This window comes from Eptatretus burgeri, chromosome 4, assembly GCF_056783735.1.
Source record: "Eptatretus burgeri isolate ZD-2024b chromosome 4, Ebu_testis_v1, whole genome shotgun sequence".
Lineage (NCBI taxonomy): Eukaryota > Metazoa > Chordata > Myxini > Myxiniformes > Myxinidae > Eptatretus > Eptatretus burgeri.
Window position 1 is genome coordinate 131,156,463 of NC_140964.1, and position 20,300 is coordinate 131,176,762.

General features: G+C 35.9%; 1 protein-coding gene across 2 annotated transcripts in view; it reads left to right on the forward strand.

The window, feature by feature from the left end:
* Nucleotides 1-686: 686 nt before the first annotated feature.
* Nucleotides 687-20,300, forward strand: part of LOC147029129 (uncharacterized) — a 96,592-nt gene continuing 76,978 nt past the window's right edge. The window contains exons 1-3 of one of the 2 annotated variants that reach the window (XM_085880071.1): nucleotides 687-771; nucleotides 1,625-1,670; nucleotides 9,877-10,018. In XM_085880071.1, the coding sequence (XP_085736197.1) occupies nucleotides 9,953-10,018 (66 nt within the window). In that variant the 5' untranslated portion in view covers nucleotides 687-771; nucleotides 1,625-1,670; nucleotides 9,877-9,952. The remainder of the gene's footprint in view (nucleotides 772-1,624; nucleotides 1,671-9,876; nucleotides 10,019-20,300) is intronic. The other variant, XM_085880073.1, reaches the window with a different exon arrangement.

Here is a 20,300-nt window from a genome sequence, read left to right on the forward strand (position 1 = left end):
TTCAAAACTACACAGAATTCTATATCTACAATCCTTCCTGCAGAATGAAGAATCGACATATTTAATAATCTCATCACTCACAAAAACTGTCTCCCATACCTCATTTCTACCAATTTATATTTTGGCACTTCCACCACCACCTCCACCTTGCACACATCATTGTGTGTCCCTCCATCCTTCATGGCAGTCGATGATAGAACAACTGAATGAAAGGTGGTGGTGGTCATATGGCACCTTAGCTGCCGGGGTCGCTGTCATTTCTTGAAGCGCGACTGTGTCGCTGATGCAGTGCCCCTCGACCAGCACAAACACTTGAACTGGTACTCATTTTGTCGACCTTGGAAGGATAACAGGCTGAGTCAACCTCCTGGTGTATTAATTCAGCGGCCGACGGGGCTTGAACTTAGGACCCAAGGATCCCAAGCCACCACCCGAACCACTGAGCCAACACCAGGCTACGAACGAAAGGTGATTGCAAAGAGGTGTCACTCGTCCACAATGAATGGGAGTGGTAAAATGGCCGATCTGTGGCTTCAATCGTTCATACGACACCAATTGGCCAATGAGCCGTCAAATTGCATCGTGGAGATCAGTGAAGAAAAGGACAACAAAAGTGATTACAAGGAAGAGGAAGAAGAATCATTTTCTTTCAGAGGAAGAAGAATCTGTTTCAATCAGAGGAAGAAGAAGAACTTCCGGTGATCTTCGTGTAAAATTGTGTTGTTCCTATACCTCAGGTCCTCGTGGTGCCGGTGGAACTGATCTGAAGAGGTATTTTCAGAATAATTATTTAATTATCAGAAAGATGTAAAACGGGAATTTAAATATAAAATAATTTTCTGTTCCTCGATGCCGGAAATGAAGGGAAGTTAAAGGAGTTTTTATCCAATGTATGTTGAGGTGTTTGGTTGTTGATTTAATGAGGTGTTTTTCACTCGTTTTGTTTTATTCACCACATTGTTTAATAATCACATCATCACGAAACTTCGTACAACGATACTTAAACCTCATTGTTCCTTTTAACTACAAAACCACCAGAAACCTTTTATAATTAACTTGTTTATCCAATTTTATCTCCTCACGACGAGGTTCGATCACCTCCTTTACCTGTTCCATGGGATATTTAACCTTCATAACCTGAATGGAGATGAAATCCTGATTCATGATCCAAAAACTCAACAACATCGTGAGGGTCTAAAATATAACATTCCTCGTGAACCTTCCACGGGCATCACGTGTCAGGGCACTTGGACTCCACAGGGAAATTATTCGGGAATTCTACAACTCACAGGGAATGTGGGGCACCGTCCCTTCTTCGTGTGTGTGTGTGTGTGTGTGTGTGTGTGTGTGTGTGTGTGTGTGTGTGTGTGTGTGTGTGTGTGTGTGTGTGTGTGTGTGTGTGTGTGTGTGTGTGTGTGTGTGTGTGTGTGTGTGTGTGTGTGTGTGTGTGTGTGTGTGTGTCCTCCATAACTCCAAAGCCATGAAACCTCGCACCCTGAAACTTTGCATACCTACTGAGAAAATTCCATGAAAATGCAAGAGTGAAAATTGTGTGTGTGTGTGTTAATTAAAATACCCCTATTGAAGATAATTAATGGCCTTATTTAATTTTGTCGTTTATCAGGTGCATCCTCGGTCACCGCTCTCTGGGGTCTTGAGGTGTTTCCCAGGTAACCTCGCTGGTGTCTGAAACCTCCATGTTTTTTTGGCCTGCTCAACCTTCATTCGACATGGAACAGGCCGCAATGATTTCCTAACTATAGTTTTTTTTTCCACTTTATTATCGAATGCCTGTTCATCATAGCTCCAAATTTCTGGGTATACTGCAATGCTTGTAAATGCCCCGAGACGGCAACATTCTTTGCTTTATTTCATCTCCGCACATGCGATCACCCTGAGAATCTTTTAAACCAAGCGAAATTACAATATTTAAACTTCAGAATCAAACTTGCAAGCAGTTCTAACTCCTAGAAAAGATTTCATTTTTCCAGTTCGGACATATTTGACATGGCGGGCGTCTTTGGGACGTGTATGTTTAATCATGGCGTTTCGGTGATTGCTCATCGAATGTAGGTAATTTGGTCACGGGAAACTTGGTCACAAGGTAATTTGGTCACAGTAATTTGGTCACGAGGTAATTTGGTCACGGTAATTCGGTCACAGTATTATTATTTATTATTCACTGCATTTAAGGCCAGTAAGGCCCAAGAGCGGTAATAAACATTTTCATTTCATGGCCGGCGAATCTTGTTGGCATAATGACTTATTGACCAAGTTTACTGACCACTATAATGGAATCGGAATTTAAAAGTTGAGAGAGACAGAATCGATTCCATTATTGTAGTCAGTAAACTTGGTCAATACGTCATAATGCCAACAAGATTCACTGGCCATGAAATGAAAATGTTTATTACTGCTCTTGGGCCTTACTGACCTTAAATGCAGTGAATAATAAATAATAATAATAATAATAATAATAATTATAATAATACCGTGACCGAATTACTGTGACCAAATTACCTTGTGACCGTTTTACCGTGACAAAGTTTCCCGTGACCAAATTACCTGTGACCAAATTACCGCGCCCCTGCTCATCACGTGCTAAGTCAGCCGTTTCTTGTCGACCGTTTAATTGGCGTGCTTAAGCCGCTTGGCGACCCCTGATAAATGTTCTGTCTCTGAATACTGCATGTCAATCGACTTGAACAAAGTTCAGGGGCCACTCGCCTGCGCTGGCCACGTGTTGTTCTGCAGTGCAAAAGGCGGTGGCTCGCTCGCTGAAAATGTGGAAAAAAATTATATTCCATGACATTTCCCCTTTTTGTATGATCTTCCATTATATGACCCGTCACTTCAGTATAGATAAATACAAATCAAAATTAAACGTTTCGTTTTTAGAAGTTTATTCAACCATTTTGCTTGGTGAAGCCACTTTGCGCACGTTCGAGTTTCAATGGCGATACCGTGGTTCTATACCGAATGTAGCAAGGCAAAATAAATGATTTGATCACAAAGAGTAAAAGATGTTTTCAGTTATGAAATAATGAATCACCATATCATGGCAGGAGAGCCGAGAGGTACACATGCTTGCTCTGTGTAGCCTGGATTGGAATCCTGACCCAGCTATAAACTGTCATCCCGGTGTTTCACAGGCAGGGTAATTCATCAATGTGTGCCGTCTCTCGGATGGATGATAGTTGGGGGTGATGGGGATGACATACGGGATGCGCACACCTCCAGGATTTTCTTCCCTTTGGTGTGTGTATGTTGTTTGTAGAGCTGGACTCAGCATGTTGTTTAATGGCCACAACCAAGCTTTGAGCTTTACAAGTCTGGAAGAACGTACAGATGAGCTCCCACTTAAATAGGATCTTTATTGGTAGGTGTCTGTGACTTCTGAGTGGTGTTAAAATGACCACATCAACAGCGTAACGTTTTTGATACTTTTATTTCAAACAAACAGATACAAAAGCAAAGGAGGAAGTTCATTGTTGCGTGAAATGTCCGATTCCGATTCCCACATTGAGTTATTTCCACCATTCAGTGTCCCAGTCCTGCCGGCACAACTCACACGTGTTCACCTGGTCCTTCGGGGCTGTCGATTCTTGGATTCCCATTGCAGTGTCCTCTCCTACGATGGCCCCGTTGAGATGATTGAAGAGCTCAAAGGAAATCTTTCCTGATACACTATCTTAATGAGTTTTAATCAACCTGATTACGATCTGCTCCATGCCTTAACAACTGCTTTGGGCATTAACATCTCATTCATTCAGAGTTCAATCGAGCGTGTGGACAATGGAAACACACAGCTCGTCACATATCACCCTTAATTACATGTTGCCCTCGCTGGTTTATACAGTAACACAATAATCCCGTGTTTTCCAGCAAATGCAATTCTCGTCCATCCTGGAAGTTTCGTCTGAGAACGTTTCAGCATCTTCACAAATCTTACCAGGCAGTATACAGTACAATACTGCCATCTACAGTCAAAATTAGCTCATTACACGAAGCAGTTTATGTTACAATTTATCGATCCGTGCTACACTAAACTTGTAACATGTAACCGTCAATTTTAATTGTTCATTTACATACAATTACGAGTATTTAAATTTACCACAACATCAAGCTTTTAACTAACAATGATAAACTGGGCATCACATATACCAAAATCCCACATCCCCTTTTTTATCTGAAGCTTAAATCATCGCATCCTCTCTCACCCCCTTTCCTCTTCCCTCCCTCGATCTCTCTCCCACCCCTCCCTCTGCTCCCTACCCTTTCTTGTCTATTGAGGGGACTAGCAGGTACGAATCAGATCCAGTCAGCTGACCAGTGGGGTGCAATGGTCGCTGCATGTATGAGCATGCATGCATACAGGCAGACCTTTGCAAGTAAGATAGCGTGAGTTTAAAATGCTCACACTCCAGGTCTCAATGTGTGTGTGCGTGCAAGTTGCTATTGCCTGTGTCAATACAGATACACAACATCAATACAATTTTAAAACATTTATTGAACAAACAAACATATTATATGTGCGTGCACAGGAGATTCTGGATAGACAGATTTACTCCAGATCTCTCCGCAATTGAAGAATGTTCGTCTTTATGTAGTTTCCAGTAAGACACAGTTTTTATAATTTTCTGACACTGACGCCAGTTCGCAACGGTCTTGACAATTTCCAGGTGAACCTTATCTTTAGTCTTCTTTGACAGCTGCTGCTTAAATGGTTGGAACACATATTCAAACCCAGACATATTAATCGCACAGAATGCTGGAATGACATCAAACGCCAACTCCAATGGCCATTAAAACAAGGTTCCATCTGATGTAGGTTAAAAGTCAGTCTGTTTCTCCCAAAACTGGGAAGATATTGTTGTGGGCCGGGGGGTCGGGTGAGAAGACAACTTGGTGGGGGAAGCTATCTCGGTTCCCATCAGACTCCCTAGAATTGTAGGCCGTCGCAAACGGATAATTCCATGACACGGTAGGTCGCTTAACCGACTGTGGACGCCAATAACTCAACCGCATGACCTAGGGTCCTCTTATCTATGGGTTAATCGGGTTACCTAATTAATCACGTGGTTTAATTGAGGGGGAACATGCCCTCGGTACGCCTTGTCCGAACCGGATCACACTACTGGACCGGATCGGATGCAGCCGAGCGACACTGCCAAGGACGTACCAGCTCAAAGGAACGGATCGTTGGGAATAAAGTCCCGGCTCAGTTAGGATTCGGACCATGCTGGATCAATGAAAGCAACCACAAAGACGAGCTGGGAACATTCCTAATAACCATTTATTAACAGTCACCTTACAAAAGGGGACACCAAGCAGATTTAACGTGAAAATAATAACAATAACGATCTTCTGCACTGTTACTTAAGCAGACAGGTGCCAGCGCACACGCACGCGCACGCACTCACGCGCACGCACATGCACGCACACGCACGCACGCACACAAACACACACACACACACACACACACACACACACACACACAGAAAAACCGATGAAGAGGGAGTTTTGCAACCAGGAAGGGAGGGGAGTTGAGGCTATGATAGTAGGGTGAATATACTGATTCTGGCTCACTTTTCCTCATGTAAGTGAATGGGGGATTTTCAGCGATTCATATTTTTTTTCCCTAAAAATAAACCCCCTTTTTATCCCAAGGAATATTTATTTGTCTCCCCTTTTAACCTCGGGGCACTCTTTTCAAATAACCAATGCAATAAGATAAAGATTTGTTCAAATAGTAAAGTAGTAATGTGATTTGTTAAAGGTGATTCTAAAGAAATATCTGAAACATGTAAGCCTCGGGGCACTCTTTTTCAAATAACCAATGCATATTGTTTAGCTCACTCATTGAACCTATAAAGATTTGTTCATTCTCAAATTCCTTCAATAGTTTAATTTTCTTTGCACAATAATCCCCATCTAAAATGTTTAAAAATAAAACATTTGAATCTTTATATTTTTTATGATACCCCTTTTGTGCCATTAAGAAATGATAAACTTCTCTTAATGCTCTCGTCTGACTACCTCCTGAGCCACATATCATTTTGAGATTATAGTAAATTGTTTTTCCATTCATTTGATAACCATCAAAGTTTTCAATCCATTCAAGGACATTAATTTTTTTCTTTACATGCTCTAACTTATGAGTTTTTAAATTGATTCGCTTCTTTGTTTTATTTACCTTTGTTTTAGTTATTTTTTCAATAAGACTTATTTGATATTTTTCACATCATTATGTTTTCCATTTATATACTAAGACTGAGATTTTCTCCACTCTTTAGTTTGATTAATACTTGGTTTGACCATTTATACATTGTGAAAAAATGCGGCGGTTGCCCTTAGAAACCCTCACCCATATTCCCATCGTTAAAACACAATCTATTCTATACACTATCATACAATATCCACATGGAACACAATCTATTCCATTATCTAAAATAAATCTCTTATCATCAATGGCTCCAAATGCCTTTTTATTTACTGCTTCATAATTTTTATCTTATGTTTATAACTTCTTATTGTATTCATTTTCCTATATACTTCTTTCTTATTCATCAAACAATTATAATAATTTCTAAAAGTTATTGATTTCTTTATTACATATTTCGTTATTCCCTTTAACCCCTTATCAATTTGATCACCATACTTATAAGCATATGCCTTTGCTCTCAATCCAACAAACTCACTCATTACTTTTCCACCCAACTCATCCTCAAACTTACCAATAACCTTTTCATTCTTTTTTGAAAATAACTCGCTCTTCTTACTAAAATTACTTGTACTTTATTTTTCTTCGCCAATATTTTTCTTCATATGTTGAAAACATCATCAGTTTTTATATCTGGGATAAAACTCTCAGTGTCCATATACAACAATGAAACATTTTCACCATACTCTTTCTTAAAGCCATAATACAAATAATCATACATCAATATATTTGATAAATCAAGAAATGCTGTTCCAATATAAATTGGTTTATCCATTACAATACTTTCCTTTTCCATATGAATAGCAGAAAAGTTCTCCTAAAAAACCTCTTCTCTCTTAAAACTTGGTTTATTTATCAATCGAGAAGCTTCTTTCCAAGATGTTGCAAATCTAATGTTTTGCCTGTTTCTAACATTCTCCATTGTCTTTTCAAAGATAGCATTATTCATCAATTTATAGAATTCCCCTTCAAATTTTACTTTTGTATTTGTTCTCATATCTGTATTGAATTTAATATACTTTTTCATCCAAGGACTTTGTTGAAATTTTAAAACTCTATGAATTTTAGCTACTCTCAATCCTTCTCTCAAAAACTGTTTCAAGCTTCTCTGATGCAAAATATATCCCTCTTTATCATAGAATGTTGTTAATAACTTTTCTGTTGATTTGCCTTTAATAGTGAAACTTTTATGATAATCACTGAACCATTCTTTCTTTGGGGTTTCTTTCTCACATTCAAAAGGAAGGTCTTTATGCTTATTATGAAGATCACTCGGGTACCTCAAATCAACTTCAAAATAATAACCTTCTTCTTCCTCATTCAATTCCTCTTGAGAAGAAATACAATATTCATCAAAGCCTTTTCATAATCCTTTTCTTCCACCCACTGTAATTTACGAGAAGGCAGAGATTGAGACATTTCCTATCCATACAAATTATAAGCATCGAATACATCAAATAATTACAATCTTTTTCACCATCATAATTTGGAAGATATTTATTATTTGCTTTAGCATATCTTTTTGAACACACTTGTGATATTCCACCTCTCTTAGACTTCTCAATCATCAAAAGCATATCTACATCACTGATTAAATCTATATCTTGTTTTGTCATTTTCAACATTGCACTCCAAGCGAAACCAGGAGCTGTGAAATAGTGGGCAGGATCTAATCCATAGCAATTTTTATTATCACAGAGTGATCTAAAAGCTTCCAACACATCAGCAAACAATAAAACATCTGTTTTTAAATACAAATCATGATATTCTCCAAGGTTCTTTATCTTAAATATTTTCCAAACTTCTTGTGCGTGTTTATATTCCTTATCACTTATCTCTTCTTCATAAGGGTTATTATAGAAACTTTCTTTTGAAGGAAGTTGTGTTTCTTTAAATCTCATAAATGAATCCATATAATCATAAGGATAAATTCTCTTACTTGGAAGAATTTTCTCTTTACTTTGAATTTCATTCCTTGTTTGAATTTCCTCTTGAGTTAGAATTCCCTCTTCAATCAGAATTTCCTCTTTAGTTAGAATTTCATTCATTGTTTGAATTTTCTTTATAATTAGAATTTCATCTTCAGTTAGAATTTCTTCATTAATTTCCTCATTAATTAGAATTTCCTCTTTACTTTGAATTCTCTCTTTAATCTGAATTTCCTCTTGAGTTAGAATTTCCTCTTTTGGAAAGAATGAATTAAGATTTGGAAAAGACCCTGTGGAGCTTAGATTTGATGCTCGGTCGGCTCGTGGTATTCCCATAAACTTGTAAGAATCTAGAAACCTAATACGAGTTCAAGGTTTTGTGAATATCATTTTTGAAAATGAAATATACTTTTGACTTGTGTTTGTTATGGCAGAAATATTCCCTGGTGTTTTTGAAGGTTCATTTATAAATCGATGTGTATCATCGTTGGCGCTGTTGGGAAGAAAGACTGGAATAAAAGAAGGAAATTTATAATTAAGATTACAACACGAATGAGCGGGACCTCTATATTTACCACTAAGATGACAATGATCCCGAACTTTAGACTCCTCAATACCCTCCGCACAAATATGACAGATATTGTTCTTTCTAAATTCTAATTTTTCTTCTTCGGTTAATTTCATTGGTTCATTTGTTTCTTTCATTAATTTAGTTAGTCTTATACAATCCTTTTCTAATCGTTTTACAAACTCTTGTGAAGCTTTTTTTCCTCTATAATGTTCAAGTTTATTCAACTTTTCTCCAACATGATTTGATATAATAACAGAAACCACAAGGAATATGTTTTTGATCTTTATTTGGATATGATTATTTTGGATTCGGAGAAGCAGTATTTATCTTTTTTAGGCTACATTCAAAATCAGCGTATATTACAAATGGGTGCATGTTAGATTTATTATAATCTTCAAAAGAAATCTTTTCACCAGGTTTTGGCATTGTAATTACAGCTGATTTATGATTACTACAATATTTTGAATGTTGTTCTAATCGTTCTTTTGTATGAAATGAATTAAGACATCGCTTACAAGGATATATTTTGTTTGATGTTCTGAATACCTGAGAAGAGATTAATCTTAATAAATTATTGATGTATGTATAATGTGAATTCTTTCCAATACTAAAATATAAAAGATCAATGTGTGTTTCTTCATTTTTATCGTTGTTTGAAATTTTTAATATTTGAACTTTGTTTGTATCCGTTAATCCATATACATTAAGAGAAAGATTATTCTTTTTCTCAAATTTAGGAATATCTGCTAGTGGCATTGGGAATTTAAAATCTTTAATGTCCATGGTATTCTCATATTTCATATATTGTTTTACTCTTTCTGAATTACAATTTGGTGGATGAAAGTGAGCAAGAACAGACCAGAGAAAACATTTATTGTCATTGTTCTTAATATTTTACAACTGCCTTCTTTAGTTTTATTTCTTTTGGTAATCAATACAAGAAGAAGCTTTAAGAGGGTTCGATTTTAGAATGTGTAGATCTAAAGAGATGATTTTTAAAATATTAAATCCACTTCCTACCACTGTGTTATCAACACCCTCCTCTTGTCTTGATAGTTCTTCATAAACCCCACTCTTGAAAAAATCTTGAAATGATGTATAAAATGAAGATCTGTTCTCATATAAGGAGTTTGTTCTTCATCTTGTCTTTTTAGGTCATCTCCTTGAGCATGACCTAATAATATTGGTGTTGAGAGGAGAGGTGACGGTCCGTCCGTCCGTCGGTTCACAATGAAGTTGAAGCGGGAGATCTGGTCATTCGTGATCCTGATAGAGGTCGATGAGACATACACGATGGTATGACTTTCAATGTCACCGAAGGTCAAGGTCAAGGGAACGAGGCCTTTGAAGTTGTGAAAATGACGATTTTCAAATTCTATCTCCTCCGCCATTTCTCAAGGGATCTTGAATTTGATTGTGGCATATGAATCTATGGGCAATATCTAAATTTTGATCAGGCCGGATTTTCGATATTCGCTTTCGTTTTCGTGTCACGTGACTTCAAAGTTGGCCAAAAATGCGAAAATGACTTTTCATGTGAAAATGACGATTTTCAAAATCTATCTCCTCCTACATTTCTCAAGCGATCTTGAATTTGATTGTGGCATATAAATCAATGGGACAATATATAAATTTTGTCAGGCCGGATTTTTGATATTCGCTTTCGTTTTCGCGTCACGTGACTTCAAATTTGCAAAAACTGCCCTACCTTCCGGAGGCTATATATTTTCTCACAGAGATGACCGTCACTCCCGCACGGGGGTAATTTTCATATTCATTTTCACTCCCATATAAAACTTTAAAGTTTTCATTTCTTTTAATGTCTTTTTAATAACTTTTTCAACATCAGGTTTCACTATTTCAATTGATTCAGCTATTGATGATGGACCGGGTTCTCCAAATTGAAAAATCCTTATTTTTATATGCCCTTTAAATGCCCCATCAGTGTTTTCAATATAATAGTCTCCCTTTACTTTAAACTCATTTTTCTTGTGTTTTTGTGATTGAAGGTGATTCTTATAACTACTCTTCAAAACATCCTTTGAGCAGATATCACAATGTTTTCTTTTTAACTCAAGAGGAGATATTTGATGAAATAGATTAAATGTGTGTTTGTTGGTTCGAAGGTGTTTTTTATAATGTTTATATTCGTGATCACAAACATCGCAGTACGTTGTATTCACCATATTTATAGAATAAAACTTTGCTTAAACTAAAATTTTCTTGATGAAAATTTCGTTTAAATTATAGGTGAATCTGTGCTTAAACCCATTTTACCCTCCAACTTTTTTCACTTAATAAATACAATGTTTCAAGATACAAAAGGCAAGTTTCAATCAATCTCGTCATTTGTAAAAGATACTGAGAAATATGTCAAGGATGTAAAATTGAACAAAGATAAATATAACAACTATTGGATAAAAACAATTATGGCTGATAAGATGAGTTCTTCAATTTCCTTCAGTGGAAGGGCTTTTAATACACCTGGAAGAACATCAATTAAAGTATCGCTAACAAAAGTTTCTACTCTCCTTCTGGTAATATATTCAAAACTAGAAAAAGCAATGAAACAAGAAAAGCTATCAAAAAATAACAACCTTATGCATGAAGCTTTAGAAAGAAAAGATAAGACCCTCTGTAATATGCAAGGAGAAATTTGTATTTTTTAAAAAAAACCCTAAAGATGTAAATCCTGATGAAATATGGGATGTTAATATATCAGGTGAAATGACATTTCGTTCACTAGTTGTTGAGGATCATTTTAAAATTACCTTTAATATAAAAAATGTTGTAGTTGAATCTGGCAATAAAAAAAAGTATATAGATATCAATGGTAATGTTGTTTCCACTAATTAAATGAGTCAATATTCAACTGAAGATTTTGAAGATTATGAAAGTATAGATGATTCTGAAGATGAACGTTAGTTTAAGGAAAGTTTTAATTTATAAATATGCTCGACTTCCCTGATTCTCCACATGACAAATTTGAGAATTGTCCTGCGTGTGATAGAGTGGGATTAATCACAGAGTCAAAAGCCTATAAACAATATATATTCTGTGATTATCTTCTAATTAATGATAATAAAAAATATAAAAACGAAAATAATTCTTTTAGATTTACACCAAAAATGAATTACTTTACAAGATTGATTAGAGAAATGAATGGAAAGTATGAGGGTGATAACACAACTTTCCTTACAAGGGAAGAAACTGAACGTATTAGAGAAATGTTCAAAGGATTGTTACCTTCGCAAACTTTGTTGCGAAGGTTATGTTTTGATCGCTGTGTATTTATTACCTACGCAAACTTTGTTGCGAAGGTTATGTTTTGATTACTGTGTATTTATTTATTTATTTATTTATTTATTTATTTGTGAATATGTGTGTTTGTTTGTTACTCGCATAACTCTAAAAGTATTGAACTGAATTGCATCAAATTTGGAGGGATGATTGGTTATTATCCGCGGACCATTTGATTAGATTTTGGGAGCGATCGGGTCAAAGGTCAAGGTCAAGGTCATGAAAAGGTCAAAATCATCTTTTTACCATAGTGCGGTCAATTTGTATCCAATTTGCATGCAATTAATGCCAAAATGTTCAGAATTCAATGCCCCATCTTGTGATATGTCACATGACACAATGATGTAATAACCCTTATTCGCGGTTGGGAGTCAAAGGTCAGGGGGGGGGTCACGACATTGCAAAATGTGCAGTTTTAGTCATAGCATGGTCAATTCTTATCCGATTTGCATGAACTCAACAACAAAATATTGACTGTTCTGTTCCCCCACACTCTAATACCAATTACAAAATTAAGAGTACATAGGTCAAGGTCGAGGTCATGAAAAGGTCAAAATCGTCATTTTGCCATAGTGCGGTCGATTTTTATCCAATTTGCATGCAACCAATGCCAAAATGTTGTGAATTCAATGCCCAATCTTGTGATATATGATAAGACACAGGAAATTTAATGTTTTTAAGCCATCATAACACATATGAGATGGCAGATGTTGTATGGGATTAAATACCCTCACAATCAACCGTTTCGGGGGGGGGGGCAAAATGTAGCGTTGGCGAAGGTATGCGCTCTACTGAGTACCCGTTCTAGTTGTTATATATTATTCATGGATGTGATTTTCAGGGAAATATCAACACAAGATATTTCATAAATAAAATAATGGATTATCTTAAAATTAAACCCGAACTTAGGATAAAATATAGAGTTTCTAAAAAAGCCAATAATAAATTAAATAACCTGTTTTCCAAATATATAAATGAATGATTTTTTTACCCATTTGGGAAAATAAGATAAAATTTAACAACCATAAAAATCTCCCAAATTCATTAAGATGTCTCATCGTTGGTTCAAGCGGATGCAGAAAAACCTGCTTACTTTTGAAGATGCTCCTGACTCCCAAATTTTTAGATTATGATAATTTAATAATTTTCACAAAGTCGAGTTTTCAACCAGAGTATCAACGACTCTCACAAGGTTTTAATGCTGGTCTTCAAAAAGAAGATATAATCGGTTTATTTAAACTTCAAAAAAAAACCGAAATGATGATAACATTGAAGATAGAATACAAGTATTTTGTGATACACAGAGATGTAAAAGGAAATCAAAACCGATAACTTGTATTCTTAGTGATAATACGAATGACATACCGTCTCCCCAAGATTTGGAGAAATCAAAAAAGAACCTCGTTATCTTTGATGATTATGTTAATGAGAGAAACCAAACTGTAATGGACAGCTACTACACAAGAGGGAGACATTCTTCTTGTAATTGTATTTATCTTGGTCAATCATACTTTCAACTTACTCGGCGTTCCATCAGAAACAATGCTTATACGTTTATTTTATTCAAGTTTAATTCAATAGATATAAACAATTTTTGGAGAGAATTGTTCTACATTATGCAGTAAAAAAGAATTTGCGGATTACATGAAGCACACGACTGAAAAATATAAATATATTGTTGTGAAACAAAATGAGCTATTAAATGATATTATCCAAAAAATAAATGGATGCGAAAGAAAGAGCAAGAAGATTTGAGGTTTATCAAGAGTTGGTTTCAAAAGTTGTAAAACAACAGGAAGACATCAAGAAGAAATGCAGACAGAAACTAATGGGTGAAGAAGCATTTGAAATAAAACAAGAGAAATTTTTTAAACCACTTTTAAAAACTTCCAATGAAAAAATTGTGGATGTTTCCACAGTTCCCACAGTAGAATATACTCCTAAAAAAACTTCAAATGTTAAAAGATTTTGATCAAATGATGGAGGAAGAATTAGAGCAGATAGCGGCATTAGAATATGATGATGAAGGATTATTTCAACAACTGGAAGAGATTAATCACCCCCCTGCTTATATTGTGAATGCTCTTCAAAACAATGAATATTCAGCAGAATCAAAAACCAAAGCAGGACTCATTCCAACAAAACAACCAGCAATATTTCATCTTGTTCAAGAAAAGGTATTGATATTTTATGATGAATTAAGGTTCTTGAGGTCTGGTCAACCCCCTGTTAAACTAACCCCCAGATTAATGTTTCTTCTCACAAAAGATGGAAGACAAGCTTCAACTGTGAGGAATGAATCAAAGTATTTTGAGAAACCATTGGATGAGGAAAATAATGATGATAGAGAATATATTGATCTGCTTAACTCTGTTGATTGTAGGGTTAGGCTTTCTGGTAAACGTAGGAAGAATGAGAAGAGAAACACATTATTCAGGCTTTAAGTATCCTTGGTTCAGGTGTTAGTTTTCTTCCAAATGACCCATCGCAATTAGTTAATAGACTGTTATTGTTGTTAGGTAGTAAGAAGGCTGGAAATAACAATTGTTTTAATGAAGCATCAGCCATTTTAGACCAGTTGATGAACATGAAAATAATTAATAAATCTCAATATAAAGACATTTTATCTCATATTAAATAAGATGAGAAGCACAATCCTGAGTTTTAATTTCACAACATGCGACCACACATCTTCATTCCCATACCCACTACAACTTGACCCAACAAAAGAATATGAAGCATCTTCATTGTCCATAGAAACTTATAATACCTTATTTAATATAACTGATAAAAATGACAAGTTTAGTTATAATCCGGGAAGTGGATGCAAAACGATAACGGTCTCACCCGGAGCATATGAGATTTCTCAAATATCCTCCGAAATTGCTCGTCTTATGAAAGAACAGGGTGATGAACCAAAAAATATTGTTATAGACATTCAAAAACATACTTCAAAATCAACGATTAAAGTTAAAAATAACGACAAGGTTGATTTCACAATAGATAATTCATTTAGAGAGTTATTGGGTTTCTCCTCAAAAAATATTGAAACTAATGGGATGTTTTACAGTGATGTCATTCAAATATCCTCAGGAATAAATTCGGTATTAATTCGTTGTGATTTGATTGATGGTGCTTATAATGATGGAATAAAAACAAGTACAATATTTTCATTCAGCGCATATTCAACCCCAATTGGTTATAAATTCAATATGGTACCCAAAAATTTGGTTTATCTCGCTGTGTCAGGAAAAACCATACACAGAGTAAATTTTAGGATAATCGACCAAGATAATCGTATGATTTCTTTTTAACGGAGAAGTTATATCCATCAGAATTCACCTCCGTGAAGTTTTCCAATAAATATATACGATGGTTATTGTGAGGAAACACGAGTTCAGAAAATTGAAAATAATTACAAGGGATGGGATTTTCCTTTCCCCATTCTACAAGCGTGAAGGTATGTATCTTGGTGGAGGATACTATAAACCTACGAGACAAAGGTGGTGTCGGACATCATTTTAGAGGAGATGGGATAATTGATACTCTAATGGGTATTGGTTCAATGATTCTTAAACATAAAGACCGAATTGGTTCAACTGCTTCTGCTGTGGGAAATGTAGCAGGTGCTGTTAAGAGCATAAAAGATGCCCAAAAGGAATCTCATAAATTACAAGCAATTAAAGAAATTAAGAAAGGCAAAACTCAGTTGTCCCCTCAAGAACGACAGAAAACAATTCAAATACTTGGTCAGGGTTTCAAAAGTGTTAACATCTTTTTTCCTAAATAAATCTTAAATACAAGTATGGAAGCAATTGATAGTAGATATGATTTGGATGATACGATTATCATCTCAAACTCCACTAAAAAAGAAGATTACTTCAAGGTAAATGCAATAACTGGAACAGACTGGAACACAAATGGTACAAAATGTTTTGAAATAAATAATCAACAAACTTATTGGAATCTTTCCAAAAGTTTCTTGTGTAAATTTACATTCACTAAGGCTGGGAATAACACAAACGCTACACTTGTAAATGATTTCTTCTGGAAAATGTTTGATAGTGTTTGTTTGTACATTGAAACACAAGAAGTTGAAGTGGTTGATTATGTCTCTGCTGTATCTGAAATGATGAAATTTACACGATATACATTCAGTGATAGAATGGGAAAGGGGGCTGTCGAAGGTTTTATTCCTGATGTCAACGGGAACAACCACAGACCCTGGATATACTCAAAGGAAAGGAACGTAAACTGATGATACAAAAGCAGTTAATAGTTTTACTGTGGCAGTTCCTCTTAAAGGTATATTTGGATTTTGTGATCATCATAAAGTTCTGTATGGTCTTAAAATTAGATTTCAACGACAAAGGAATGATAATGAAAATAGATTACTTTTTGGTGTTGCTGGTGCTTTTGGTTATCAGAATAAATTTGTAATTGATGAATTGAGTTGTTATATTATTGAATATACTCCTAATCTTAAAACAGAAGAGATGTTGAACAGCAGACTTAACTCAAACGAACCACTCAGTGTATCATACCTCAAAAGAAGGTGTCAACACGTTAAACGAATCCAAACCACTTACACATGGAATTTGGGTGTTCTGGAAGGAAAGGAAGGAAAGGAAATATGTGTGGATCATTTTTTAAAAACCAGATGGTGATACTGCAACTGATAAAAAAATAATGCATTGAGTGAAAATGCTAAGGTGGAACAACTTCGTGTTTCTCGAGATGGAACATTTTATCCACCAGATAGATTGGAAATGAATTGGGAAAAAAATGATTTTGCTGAAGCATGCAAGTCTCACCAAAAGGTGTGCGAAAGTAATGGAAATAAAGAACCTATTTTGGATATGACAGCATTTAAAAGTTTGTATACAATCTATGCATTTGACCTGAGTGCTCAAAAGGAAACTATAAAGTCTAATTGAGTGGATACTTCCCTATACATTGAAAGAGGAGAGAGAGTGAAGAAGTTGATACATATTGTTTGCTTTTGGAAGAAACAGAATTACAGATTAATACAGATAATGGTGTTGTGATTAGTCTCACATAATTTTTTGTCAAATAAATGAGTGGTAAAGTACCAACTGGGGTATGTGTTAATCAAATCAATCTTCATAAACTATCATCTTGTATTCAAAATCAAAAGCCTTGTACGATTAACGTTAATACACTTCAGAGAAAAGGAGCAGTAAGAATTGATGTTTTGCTCACAAGAGAACAGGTTAAAATCCTGAACGATACTGGCTCACTTAACATTAAAATGACAAAACCAATGTTGAAAAAATATTCAATAAGAGAGGCGAGTGGAGTATTTCTCCCATTTCTAATTACTTTATTTGCTGGTTTAAGTGCGGTTGGAGCATTGACGGGTGGTATTTCAACAGTGGTGAAAACTGCCAACGAAAGGAAGGATCAAATCCGGGCTCAAAAAGAGTTGGAAAGACATAACAAAGAGTTGGAGAAACACATTAGTGGAAGTGGTGTAATTGTAGATTTTGCTGAAAAATTTGAAGGTCTGCCTGATTAAGCGAGATTGTTAGTTGGAGATATGCTTTCTTCTATCGCACAAGCAGGTGTAAAATTAACTAAAAAAGGTAATGGATTATATCTTTCTCAGAAATAAATGAGCATTGATGAGTGGTTTAGAGAATTTGGAAAGAATGCAACTTCAAATTTACAACTTGTCATATATTGTAAGAAATTAAAAATTCATAATGTGGTTATTTGTATGAGAGATTAATTAACAAACGTGCCTAAACATACAAAGAAAATTATTATGAACTTAGAAGATAATAATGGGAACGGTACTCATTGGGTTTGTATTTTTAATAGCCAAGACAAATATTATTTTGATTGTTTTGGTCTTCCACCACCTGTCGAAGTCATAAAATTCTTACAGAATGGTGTTTATCAAACATTTCAAGTCCAAGAATTAAATTCCAAGTGTTGTGGTCAATTATGTCGATATGTGTAATTTCAACTCAACAAAAATAAATAATTTTTATGACATTTTTTAATCTAATATAAATGATTTATGTTGGTAAAGATGGTTCTATCTTTGGTGTATCCCAAGAACTGGATATTGATTTATCAAATTATTACACAAAGGCACAGGCTGAATGACATAAATGTTGTATAACCAAAAATATTAATATGAAAAATCCTTATTAATTAAAAAGTTATCCAAGCGCGACTGACGCGAATGACTTCGTGAGATGAAGCGATTGATCACAATATACAGTGGGGAGAACAAGTATTTGATACACTGCCGATTTTGCAGGTTTTCCCACTTGCAAAGCACGTAGAGGTCTGTTATTTTTATCATAGGTACACTTCAACTGTGAAAGATGGAATCTAAAACAATAATCCTGAAAATCACATTGTATGATTTTAAAATAAGTAATTTGCATTTTATTGCATGAAATAAGTGTTTGATACATCAGTAAAACAGAACTTAATGTTTGGTACAGAAACCTTTGTTTGCAATTCCAGAGATCAGACGTTTCCTGAAGTTCTTAACCAGGTTTGCACAGACTGCAGCAGGGATTTTGGCCCACTCCTCCATACAGGTCTTCCCCAGATCCTTCAGGTTTTGGGGCTGTCGCTGGGCAACACAGACTTTCAGCTCCCTCCAAAGATTTTTTATTGGGTTCAGGTCTGCAGACTGGCTTGGCCACTCCAGGACCTTGAGATGCTTCTTACGGAGCCACTCCCTAGTTGCCCTGGCTGTGTGTTTCGTGTCGTTGTCATGCTGGAAGACCCAGCCACGCCCTATCTTCAATGCTCTTGTTGAGGGAAGGAGGTTGTTGGCCAAGATCTCGTAATACATGGCCCCATCCATCCTCCCTTCAATACGGTGCAGTCGTCCTGTTCCCAATGCAGAAAAGCATCCCCAAAGAATGATGTTTCCACCTCCATGCTTCACGGTTGGGATGGTGTTCTTGGGGTTGTACTCATCCTTCTTCTTCCTCCAAACACGGCGAGTGGAGTTTAAACCAAAAAGCTCTATTTTGGTCTCATCAGACCACATGACCTTCTCCCATTCCTCCTCTGGATCATCCAGATGGTCATTGGCAAACTTCAGACGGGCATGGACATGCGCTGGCTTGATCAGAGGGACCTTGCGTGCGCTGCTGGATTTTAATCCATGACGGTGTTGTGCGTTACTTATGGTTTTCTTTGATACTGTGGTCCCAGCTCTCTTCAGGTCATTGACCAGGTCCTGCCGTGTAGTTCTGGTCTGATCCCTCACCTTTCTATGATCATTGAGGCTCCACGAGGTGAGATCTTGGAGCCCCAGACCGAGGGAGATTGACTGTTATCTTGAACTTCTTCCATTTTCTTATAATTGCACCAACAGTTGTTGCCTTCTCACCAAGCTGCTTACCTATTGTCCTGAAGCCCATCCCAGCCTTCTGCAAGTCTACAATTTTGTCCCTGATGTCCTTAGACAGCTCTCTGCTCTTGCCCATTGTGGAGAGGTTGGAGTCTGATTGATTGAGTGTGTACAGCTGTCTTTTATGCAGATAACGAGTTCAAACAGTTGCAGTTAATACAGGTAATGAGTGGAGAATGGGAGGGCTTCTTAAAGACAAAACTAACAGGTCTGTGAGAGCCGGAATTCTTACTGGTTGGTAGGTGATCAAATACTTATTTCATGCAATAAAATGCAAATTAATTATTTCAAAATCATACAATGTGATTTTCAGGATTTTTGTTTTAGATTCCGTCTTTCACAGTTGAAGTGTGATAAAAAATTACAGACCTCTATGTGCTTTGTAAGTGGGAAAACCTGCAAAATCGGCAGTGCATCAAATACTTGTTCTCCCCACTGTATATCCTTCAATAAAACGGCCGTGTATTCCAAAGATACAGAAGTGTTGATTTTATCTTCAGGTCATACAGAATTCACAGTTCGAATTAAAATAAATTTTTATAAAGAAGGGCGTATCCTTTGTCTGAGAATAGAACAATGGGGGTATGATATGAATGATTTAGGGTATAATTGGGCATTTAAAATTGACCTAAAAGACCTGGAACAATTAAATCAGTCTCGTCAGGAAGAATATTATGCACTTGGTATTGAGAATGAGTTTTGTGGAGCCACGATTGGTAAACAACAGATAAAATAATTTAATAAGGGTAAATATAATAATTGTTTTGCCCTAGTTTATATCATGAAAACAGAAAAAAACAGGATTATTAATAATAAGTAGGGAAATACAAAATGATTTAACTATGGGAAGATGGGGAGGTGTTTCGTGTC